The 12,055-nt window shown below is 36.2% G+C and overlaps 1 protein-coding gene across 11 annotated transcripts in view; it reads left to right on the top strand.

The window, feature by feature from the left end:
* The window catches only part of BAZ2B (bromodomain adjacent to zinc finger domain 2B), a 128,087-nt gene that overhangs the window by 60,166 nt on the left and 55,866 nt on the right, over positions 1-12,055 (top strand). For all 11 annotated transcript variants that reach the window (XM_084523952.1, XM_084523950.1, XM_084523955.1 and 8 more), the window contains 3 exons: positions 6,083-6,244; positions 7,298-7,491; positions 11,186-11,395. In XM_084523952.1, the coding sequence (XP_084380078.1) occupies positions 6,083-6,244; positions 7,298-7,491; positions 11,186-11,395 (566 nt within the window). The remainder of the gene's footprint in view (positions 1-6,082; positions 6,245-7,297; positions 7,492-11,185; positions 11,396-12,055) is intronic.

Genomic DNA, 12,055 nt, shown 5'->3' with positions numbered 1-12,055 from the left:
GGCTGAACAGCCCCAGATCTCTCAACCTCTCTTCATAGAGAGGTGCTCCAGCCCTCTGAGCATCTTTGTGGCCTCCTCTCGACCCGCGCTCACAGCCCCACACCCTTCTGATGCTGCGTCTCCAGTCCTGGACGCAGGACTCCAAGTGGGGCCCCATGAGGGCATGCATCCCTTCCTTCTATTGTATCAACTGCACCACTCAGCTTGGTGTCATGCAGCAAATTTGCTGAGGGTGCACTCGATCTTACTGTCTATGTCATTGGATGTTTAAGGTCCTTACATTGAGACTCTTTTTATGTATATTGGATGTAATCTTATTCATATAGCAAAACATAGAGAAATTCAAGCTGCATAGGCTGTAGCAAGTGATAGCACTCTGCTGGTGATTTGATAGGCTAATTAAAATCCTGCAGAGAAGTACAGTAAATGGGCCTTACTAGAATTTCAGTCTCCATAGCTAGAGTGCTTCTAGCAGTTGCTACTTGTTTATTTGGAACTATGTACGGTATATGCATATCTGTAGACACAGATCACTTTAAAATTCATCTTGGAAGGGACTTCAGGAGGTCATCTAGTCTGTCCTCTAAACCAAAGAAAGGTCAGCTCTAAGGTTGATGTTTTTGATGTACTGGCGATCTAATACATTATGCAGTATTTTAAATTAAGTCTGCAGAGCACTGATTTAAGGGGTATTAACTTCCCATGCTCTGTTCCTGTAGTCCTGCTGGCTGATTTGTGGCTTGGTATCTACCAAAACTCATAGGGTCTTTCTGTAGAGCTACTTCCCAACCAGTTAGTTTGCAGCCTGTATTATTCCAATGAATTGTTCCTTCCTATGTGCAAGACTTTGCTTTTGTCCTTATTGAGTTGTGTATGGTTCTTGCCAGTCCATTCTGCCAATGTATCCAGGTCCCCCTGAATGACAGCCGGGTCTTCAAGTGCCTTCCCCAAACTTAATGAGAAAGTACCCAATTCCTTCTTCCAGGTCATTGATAAAATTAAACAGCATGGATGCCAGGATAAAACACTTCAGCACGCCACATATAAAGTTGTTTAAAAATGTCGCTCTTTATAGACTTTTCATACAATATTATTTAAATCAAATTAGGTGTAATATATCAAAAAAAAAAACAGTTTTCTGAAATGGATATTTTGCTTTAAGGCAGAGCTTTAAGACTTTCACTAGGCAGACAAGAAAAGAAGAATTGTCTTGTCAAAATGGAGGGCACATACATGGAAGCTTGTAGCTTTAAACAGACTGGTAAAATCAGGCAGCATAACTTCTGATAGAAGTCAGACAAATGTTTCCTGTTTGATCATGTGATTGCAAGTTAGTATTCTATGTGTTATAAATGAAGTTGAAAGAAGAAATAGTATCAGATTAGAATTAACCTCTGTGGGAAAAGAATTAGGAGCAAATGTATATTTGCCATTTAAAACTAATTTTTTGCATCCTCTTTGGAAATTGAGCTACGTTTAATTCAATGCAAGTAATCTACAACTGTAGCTAAAAATGTGAAATGTAGTGCACATACAGTATAAAACCAGTTTCACAACTTCTACAAGGCAAAGTTAATTGCTTCCCTAGAAATTCTGTTTTTATGCTTGATACAGGTAGAAACTGTACCTAGAAGTACATTAGAATGGATAGATAATTTGCTTGTGATGAATGAAGTTTCTTTAAATTGTTTTTTGTTTTTTTTTTTTTAAAGTTGACTTACATAGATTTCATTTTAAACATCAAAAATGACTAGTTACTAGGATTTTTGAGTTGAATTTTATAATTTCTAAAATATGCACAATGCATCTGTTATTTTGCGTACATCATTATTAGCTTGTGTACTGTAGGCCCCTGAAGCAGATTTCATGTCTATTAAGGATAGGTACTTCATATAGTTCTGCTAATAAAATGATCTCCCTCCATTTCTAACCCTGTTATGTTAAGGGAACAGACCCCTTCCCACTGCTAACAGAATTTGCTGTGGCAAATATGATGCCGCTTTTTCATTTTTACTTACAGACCTTTTGTTAGAGATGCTAAAGTTTTCAGATACTTTTTGTGGAGAAATAGAACAGTGCTAGAAGATACAATATGTGAAATTTAACGTTAGATTTTAAAATTAAAAAATGAATAAATTCTCTAATGATTGAGGTTGGACTTCACATGATGTTGCATCTGTTTTGATAGTGCAATTTCAAGTGTTGTTTTTTCCCCTCAGGATATATGTTCAGAACAGCTGGGGAACAGCCGTGTAACCTGTCCACTGTGTCGAGTGCCTTCCCAGTGGTCAGCCACCCAGTCTTTGGCCTGCATGCAGCCAGCTCAGGGTATTCAGAGTTTGGTGGCTTGGGAATACTTGGTACACCCACAGCCTTAGCAGCACATCCCCAGCTAGCACCTTTTCCAGGTAAACATTGTTGCAAAGAATATTAAACCAAAGAAGAAGGCTAACTGTCCTCATCTACTAAGCAAACTTTGTAGACTTCAGAGTGTGGGCTTTGTTTAAGTCCTAGGCAACATTGATGAGAAGAAGAAAATACGTTGTATATGTCCTGAGTTTTTCAGGAAGGATGTTCTCACAATGGTCTTCTAAGAACCATTTAAATCCAAGTACTATGTGATCCTTTTTATTCCTTCCATCACAATGCAACATCCTTGATCGTTACCTGTTGTGCTGATTGCATAAGGACAATGTTTGAAAGTACTCAGCCAATAACAAGATAGACTTGTTTTCCTCTGTAAACATGCTTTTTGTCTGTCACACTTAATGGCAGAAGTTGTGTCCAAACCTGAAAAAGGAAATTGAATTTGACTTCTTTTTGTGAGCTCTGTCAAAGTTTTCTTCTCCCCACCCCCACTTTACATCCATATTGTGCTGTGATAGGGAGATGAGGTCAACTTCTGAAAACAGGGTGGTTTAAGGCCGTAAGCATTGGTGTGGAAGTGTTCCTGCCTGGACTGATCCTACTGAAGTATGTGGTCGTAACTGATATGCCATCCTGCCTCAGTGTGAATGTTCTGCTCTTGGGATGCTGTAACTCAGGGAGGGTGCTGCACTGTGGATTATTCCTTGGGTAAAGAGAGATTTTTCGTCTGTAAAAGTATTGTATACTTTTTAAATAGTATGTCAGAGAACCAAGCTTTCTAATGTATATAGGTTTTGTAGAACATTCTCCAAAGTACATAGTAAGTCAAGATGCTTTCTTAAATTACTTTTCTGTAGCTTCAAAGAGAGAAATTCCTACCAGAAAGTGAGGTTCCTCGAGAGACCTATGCTGCTCTTGTGGTCCCTCCCAATCTCCCCCTTAAGTAGAATTTGGGGAAGGGTGAGGTTAGGGACTGGCAAAAGCCTAAAGCAAATACAACAAAGAGTTCTGCTAGTATTTTAAAATTTAGTTTCATGTAAGCCACAGACTTCTTCAGTTACAAATGTCACACGAGATACTATGTGTATAACCTGCAAAAACCAAAAGCCTCTTAAGGAGTGGTAAATTAGCTTCAAAAAGTTGATACAGTACTGATACATTTATAATGTTTTCATTGTGAGATTTTTTTATTTTTTTTTCTTACTTTAAAAGTCCTTTCAATTGTACCAGCTATCTTGTGTTAGTGCAGTAAAGTAACAGACACTTTTTTTTTTTTCCCCCCTAAGGGGTGGTAAATACCCATAGCTTCCCTGTGACTTCATTTCATTTTGCAAGAGCTTTTTCCACTGAGTAAATTGTATTTTTTTTTCTGAAGTAGGAATAATAGCTTTGTCTGCATATGACCCTAGACAATTACCTGGCTTTCTGTGATGTTTTTAAGGGTTTCAGTTGACAATTGAGAAACTCACGTCATGCTTTTTTCAAATTTATATATCTGTTTAGGTAGGTGTATGAGGAAAAAAAGAATCATAGGATTTTGGTTTGCTATCTCATTGAAAGGCAGTCTTTTCCATAGATTTTGATAGTACAATAAATAGCTAATATAAGTAGTTATGTCAGGCAGTCTTGTTGTACGTAGCTGTTATAACCTTGCTGTAGACTGTTAACTGAATTTGGTAGCAGTTGGTCTGCATATGCACTATTGTGTGTGTGTACATGTATGTGTATTATATATATGTACACATATATACATCTGTATATATTCCAGTGACCATTATTTTTGATTTTGGTTAGCACGTTTTAGGGCAATGATTCTGTATGCTTGTGGGACCACTCAGTTCACAATCTTCAGTTTCCAAATTTAAGATAACGGAGCAGTGCTAAGTTTTCTGCAGACCAGTTATAGCTTGCTTATCATGGCTATGAATAAAGTTTTGGAGTTGTTGATCTAGGATGCCCAGTCTTCTGTTTTCATTGTTGGTGTTGTAGCCATATTTATTTATTCATTTATTTTTTAGTGATAAGAAAACTTCAGTGTCCATTGATACTGTCAGGTTAAAGTTTATTAGCATTTTATATATTAACAAAATGCTGATGCTGAATACTTACAAATACTAAAAAATGTATGATGTTACTAAATACTAATACTAAAATACTACAGAAAATGTTCTTCATTTTATGTATTCATAAGGGTCTTAATTACTGTGTGTAACATCCTTACGCTTCTGTAAGTATTGCTCACTTTCTTTACTTTCTTGGTGCTCTTTCGTATTACAATAAAATAAATGTCCTAATGCATTGGACTAAATCTTGCTCTACTATGTGGTCCAAGTCTTTTAATGAAATTTGTAACGTGTATGCGTAAATTAACAATTTCTATACTTTTGACAGTTGTCATCCTTATGGTATACAGAACTCAGTACTTTAGTGCTTTCTCAGCTGTTTATGCGGAAATTATGCAAAGCTACTTCTGCAGTACTTTTTTTTTCCTTCAGAAAGATTTGGATAGGCAGTTATTTAGTTATGCTTGCGTTTTGTTTTATTGTTAACCAGTGTTTTGGTGTTTATTCCACCAAAAATTTATTTAGCTATTGCAGCAATTACTATAAAATAAGGCTGACACACAAAAAAAATTCCTTTAGGCAAATCTGCACACTCCTTTTGGGCTCCTATTTAAAGCACAGGAACCCATGTTTCTGTGTCAAGAACCACACAGCAGATATTTACCTCTTAAATGGCTGATCATTTTTTTTACACGGAATAGCTATAGACAGTTTGGTCTTGTGGAATTTCAGAAACCTGCAAAAAGGGTTAGATAAGTATTCTAAATAGTTGTTGCTCTATTAAGGAACTTAAAAAAATGTTGTAGGGTTTGTAGCAACTCACTTAAAAGTTCATTTTGCTGGAAAACAAAGGTAATGATTTAAGATGAAAATTTTAAACAACAGAAACACCAAAACACTAGACACTGAATTCAACACTAGCATTGAATTTTTATTTTTTAAATATTTCTCACTCAGCAAAATTAATTTCTTTTATGAAGAGCATGTCACAAAGTGGCCTCATTGCTACTTGTGAAAGAATAAAAAAGGACGTCAGAGAAAAAATGAACAGTTGGCTGTTTTCAAATCGAAGGGTATAAACTTTCAGAGTGACTATAGAGCTCCAGGAGAGTACCTAGAATTTTTGAGATTAAGTAAGTAATTTCCTGGGGAAGGGGGTTGAGACCCCAGAGCATTCAAGGACTGAGATTGCAGTGGTGACTTTAAATATGTTTTTTTGTTTTGTTTTGTTTTGTTTTGTTTTTTTGTTTTTTCCATAGTTCTGATTTTTTAGGAAGGTTGGTGAGGTGATAATGAATATTCAGTAACAGCCTGTGAATGTTGTTCTCTTTATAAGACTAGCATTTTCATGTTGTTGTGATCACTCTCATGTAGCTTTCTGTTATTTATGTATTTGTTATCAGAATGCATATAAGCAACACTGAATCGAAACCTTTATCGGAGTGACTTAAATGATTTACAGCCAGAATTGCCACAGGAAATTCATGTGATTTAACATATTTGGTGTTTTCCTAAGTGTTTTAAATTGTGATGAAGAGTAAAAAGAAAATAGAAAATCTTTTCTAAACTATGTACTGGAACATTCTTGCAGAAATACTTCAGTGTGTCATTGGAAAAGCTGAAGTTTGTTTTTCATTTGCTTTGTGGTGCAGAATGGTGGCGGACAGCAGATACACACTCTCGTTCTGGGGCAGCTTTCTTCCCACCGCTCTTGGGAATTCCACCGTTGTTTGCACCTCCTGCACAAAATCACGATTCTACTCCATTCCACTCAAGAGCTACAGGAAAAAATAGTCGTGGCAGTACAGAAAAAGGTAATGGCTAAAGCTGAATGAGTGTATTAAACTCGTGCATGTGCAGAAAGATGTGGAATTTGAGCTCTACTTCTCAGTGTGCTTCCCATTCCTTAAAAGTTCTCTGTGAAGTTATTCTGTCAGCAAAGTGTGTAATATACAAGTATGGGTTTTCAATAACAAAAATGCCCTTGCTAATGCTATTTTTTATCCTTCTTCCTTTGATGATTTATCTGAGACTGAATACTGGGGAAGATTTTTGGATGTTTATGGGTTTATTTGTGAGCCTGTACTTCCATACTGAATGCATTTCTGCATATAAAAAGCAGATACCAAGGTAGTTGTGTGCAGGAGGATATGGAGGAGAAGGGATAGGGCTATGATCTTGGTAAAACCAGCCCATTAACATTAGAATATTTTTTTTACAATTCAAACTATTATTTTATGTAGTGATACTTCATGTCTTTTGAAAATACAACATATATTTGTTTGAGGTACAAGCAGCTTTTTTGTTATAGTTCTGGTAGCTTTTAGGACCTTGTAGGTGTTTCAAAATCAATCTGATAATAGTTGTGGGATTGCAGAGCAACAAGTTCATGTGGTTATAGGGACATTTTCTTAGAAAACACTTCTTTGGCTTATTGTGGTTTTCTTTGGAGTTTTTGATATTTCAAAATCTGAAGCAGATGGTTCTGTGAGATATTTACTGGATTGTGTATGTTTTTGTATCTTTTTTTGGAGAATCTTGTTTTTTTTGTCCGTGATTAAACTCTAGGATGGCTTGGGTTTCAGATCTTTTTTTTAACCTTACAGCATTAGATTTGTTTGCCCTTCAGGTGAGGGGTGGTCTGCACGTTTTTGTTCAAGTAAGTCCATGAACAATTCAAAGTGATTCTTAGATGGCAAAACTGAGATTATGATAGGATCTAATTGTGAGTAGTCTAGTGTCATGTTAAAGCTTTATTGGAGCTAGGTTACTGTGACTGGGGCATCACAAAGAAAGAACATGCTATTTTAGTGTCGTTTTTTTTTTTTTTTTTTTAAGTGTCACTTTGTAAAATCTGTCATTTTAAGGTATAAATGGATCACTGAATGGGAACAGTACCACTGCAGTATCTGGTGTCAGCACATCTGTACTATCCACTAGCATTGCAGTATCTGCAGGACAAGTGAAAACTACAACCTCAGGAGCAGGAGGTCGCAAATACAACCAGGAGCAAAGCAAAGCTCAGCTTTTGGACACCAGAGCTGATAAAATCAAAGATAAGGTAAATATGCATAAACAACTTAGGATTCACCTGAAAAAATTGAGATGATGTTTAGATTTGTGTGAACAGTTGCCTTCTTAAGTGATTTATGCCAATACAAAATGTTCTGTTGCTTGTTTTTTAAACTTTGTACATGTTTATGAACTACTAGCAATAACTTCACTAGATAACGTCTATACTTATTAACATTTTCATTTATGCAATTATAAAATCCAAGTATATTTTAAACACAAATATTCAAGAACAAACATACTATAAAATATATATTAATGATATGCAACTTGTTAATATATATTACATACAATATGTATTATATATATGTATATAATATATAATCACAATATATATTGACATTATATATTAGCATTTGGACAAAAGGCTTAACATAAGCGAGCAGTGCACATTTGCAGCCCAGAAGGCCAACTGCATCCTGGGCTGCATCAGAAGAGGTGTGATAGTCCCCCTCTACTCTGCCATTTTGAGGCCCCACCTGGAGTATGACCTGTTAGAGCGAGTTGAGAGGAGGGCTACAAAGGTGGTCAAGGGGCTGGAGCACTTCTTCGAAGAAAGGCTGAGATCTGGGGCTGTTCAGCCTAAAGAAATGAAGGCTCCGGTGTGACTTCATTGAGACCTTTCAGTACTTAAAGGGATCTTATAAAAAAGATGGAGAGCTACTCTTTGCTCAATCAGATGACAGGACGAGGGGGAATGGTTTTAAACTAAAAGAGGGGAGATTTAGATTAGAGGTTAGGAGGAAATTCTTCACTCAAAGGTTGGTGAGGCACTTGATCAGGGTGCCCAGAGAGCTTGTGGATACCCCATCCCTGGAGGTGTTCAAGGCCAGGTTGGATGAGGCCCTGAGCATTACTGAAAGTTTCATTGAAAGTTTCACCTTTTTTTTTTTGCTTCTCCTCAAATTTCAGTCAGGATGTTTGTCAGCATTATTTTCTTCTCATTGTATTATGTTCTGTATGTAAGTATAAATTTTCTTCCTTTTCTGTGAAACACCTAGATGTGGTTGGTATTTGTCAATGGAGTTACTTGAACAAACTTTCCAATCAAAACATACAGAATGCTATAAAAGAGAAGTGGATCAGAAGGCTTAATTTATTTTTTTTTTTTTTGTTTTAGTATGTTACAAAGAATCCACAGGTGGCACTGAGTCTCTTAAGCAGGGGAAAAGTAGGCAGTAGAAAGACAGTATTTTGTGCTGCAATTTCTGTGAAGTGATGTTTTGCTCTTAAATGTGAAGGTATAACATCACTTACCTCTTTTTCTGTTTCCTGCTCTCTACAGGAGATTTTATTGTGTAGCTTATTTTAAAAGACTTTTAGTTTCTTATTCTTTTATGTGTTCTTTTCCTTGAGGCTTCATCAGGGTTTTAATTTTTAATGTTCCTCTGAGTTCTTTGATCTTGTCTGTAGTTGTAATTGTCTTTTGGGGTTGTCAGCATGCCAGTTTTCTGGGATAGTATGTCTTAAGTTTCATCCTAATGTATAGTGGTTCTCTTATTCCCTAAAGTTGCAAATTACTTCAAGGCTTAAGGTAGTTCATAAAACATATGTGCACTCCTCAGAGAAAACCCATTTTCTTTGGGTTAGATCCAGCCACCTTCTGTCTGGGCAGTGGGTTGTTTCACAGTCTGTGGCTTTGCCCACTCTGAACATGACCATAAAGCCACTAGCAAGTAACTTTGTCTCTTGCTAGTCTCCCACTCTAATCTGTGCTGGTGGAGTGCAGTCCTTTTTGTATTGTGGTGCCCAGAACTGCACACAGTACTGGAGGTGAGGCCTCATCAACGCAGAGTAGAGCGGGACAGTAACTTCCATTGACTGACTAGCAATGATGTGCTTGATGCACCCCAGGACACAGTTGGCCCTCCTGGCTGCCAGGACACACTGCTGGATCACGTTCAGCTTGCTGTCAACCATAACCCCCTAGATCTGTCTTTGCAGGGGATGAAGGGCAAAAACAATGAAGGGCAAAAACTAGGATAGGATCCTATTTATGTAGCCCCAGGATGCATTGTTACTTTTATTACTTCAGATCATGATTTGTTCTTCGTTTTATGGCCTTCGTGAAAGTACTCTGCATCTGTGCAAAATATTAAACAGAAAGATACTTAAATACGATGTCAAGGAGGCCAGCAACAAAACATTTAGAACCTACTGTAGACAGGTACAGTTTTTTAGAACTGCTTTTTTGTCTGCGTACATTCAGATCACAGTCCCTTATGTGAAATACCAACTGATGCTTTTCTGAATTGAGCAGTGAAACAGTAAATGCAAATAAATATACTTAAATTCTTAAGATACCTCAACAACAAACCAATGCATACGTTGTTCTGCATAAGGCATGTTTAGGGAAGTTTTACTGTGTTCATCACAAACGTCAATAAAGAAAATATAGTTTAAAAGAACATACAGATACCAGCCTATTGACAAGTAACTGAGACTCAATCCATTTACAGCTTCCACGTTTAATAGATGTTTCATGATGTAAATTCAGTCCCACTTTAAAGAAGTTTGTTCTACTAATATAATTAAATTCCTTCTTAACAAGACAAAGATTATTGATATAAAATTGCTTTCTTTTTAGTACCTTGATTTATTTTACACAAACCATGCACAAAATAGGTAACTATTTTGTTGGCATTAACTATGCCAAGAGGTTTATTTTTTTCTTAACAAACCATTTATTTTTAAAATACTGTTTCTCTGATGTTCCCATTTGTATTGAATTGCTGCAACTTCTTTTAACCTCTGTGCACCATTTTTGCTGTCCATCTATCTTCCTTTTGACTGTTTTTACAATTTGTTAGTAACTTCATGTATTCTTATGCAGTAATACATACTTTAATGTCTCTCTTGCATATCTACCATTATAACACTCAAGTCTCAATGAAGCTCCTTCAGATATGTTTATAAAATGTGTTTCTTTTAATTAGCTTCTTTAAAAAGCTAATTTTCCCCGTATCTTGCATTTTCAAATCTGGTCTTGCAGTGTAAACATCTCAGAGGTTAGTTTGTGGGTTTATTTTTTTTTTTTCAGATGTTGCTTCTCCATTCTTCTGTTTCTTCATTCACTTTCCTTCTCTGGTCTGCAAATTGATTCTTTCCAAGAAGAATTTAAATATAACATTGTCAGAGTATTTCAGCAGGTTTTGGTCCTTTTTCTAGAAGCAATTCCCAGAAGCAATTTGATTGTTTTCAGTCGCCAAAAACATACAGCGCTAAATAGCACATACTGTGAAATTACAAATAATGTAGTATAAGTTTTTCTTAAATATATTGGCAAATTTGATACATGTTGTTCTTTCTGTGTTATTTTTGCCAAAAATCTTAGCTTTTGAATTTTTGGAAGCAATAAATTCTGTGGATGTTTTCTAGACCTGAGTTCCAGACCAGTTTTCTAGGCTCTAACTGGATTTCTTGCTTTGAGATGTAGGTTGCCAAGTACAGGCCTGCCAGTGTGCCCCAAAAAACGTTTTGGCAGGATCTTGCCACCTGAGTAATTTTCATCACCTTGTGAAATGCTTCTTAGTTTCTTGCTAAGGCTACCTTAGTTGCGTTCACAGATTGTAGGCCCCTTTACTCCAAAGTCTTAGTGTTTTTTGTTTTGAAGATTATGCATACTAAAAGTGATACGGCAGATTAAAGCTGAACCATTAATAGAGCATTCATTTTCCTGTTAGAAGCCCAGAAAAAAAGCAGTGGAAAGCTCCAGCAATAGCGACAGTGATTCAGGCTCTTCTTCAGACACATCAAGTGAAGGCATAAGTAGTAGCGACTCTGATGATCTAGAGGAGGATGAAGAAGAGGAGGAAGAGGACCAGAGCGCTGAAGAAAGTGAAGATGATGAATCTGATTCTGAAAATGAAGCACATCACAAAACCAAGAACAAGGTATGACAACTCTCTCTGACGCTTGCAGTTTTGTCACTGAAAGCTGTTGGTAAAAAAAGATACAATGTTTGTACCATAGAATAATTATTTATCATTTATAAATGTTAGGAATGCTGGGTTTGGATTGGTTTACGGGTTTTCCGTTTTTTCTTTTTTCTTTTTATTTTTTCTTCTTTTTTTTTTTTTTCACTTTCCCTTTTTTTGGTATCTTTTTCTTGTTCCTGAGGGGCTAGAGGGTAACAAGTGCTAGATTGTTTGTTTTATTGTCAGGTGGGAAATAAATTAATGACGTGCTGTGCATTTGTAGTGTATTGGAAGTTTACCTTTGCCTAAATATTGCACTTTGGCAGGGCAGTTGCCTTTTTTCTATAGGATAGTTACTTTTGCTGATAACCAATAGAAGAGAAAGATTTGAATCTACTAGGAATCCTGTTAGGTTTACAGTTGAGAATACATTTTAAAATGATCATGATTTAGTATCTTTTTCTACTATTAGCATCGTATCCATATGCTGAAGCTATCTTGGAAAGAAAAAAAGCCTAAATACGTAACAAGATTTTTAAAATTTATTTTTCATCTTCAGCAAAGAACGGTATAATTACTCTTTGAGGATGGATGATGTCGTTTTTTTCAGCATCTTTAAGTGATGTAATATGAACA

Source organism: Aythya ferina (genome assembly GCF_964211825.1).
Source record: "Aythya ferina genome assembly, chromosome: 6".
Lineage (NCBI taxonomy): Eukaryota > Metazoa > Chordata > Aves > Anseriformes > Anatidae > Aythya > Aythya ferina.
Note: the sequence above shows the minus strand (reverse complement) of the source record. Positions and strands in the feature narration are given on the sequence as shown.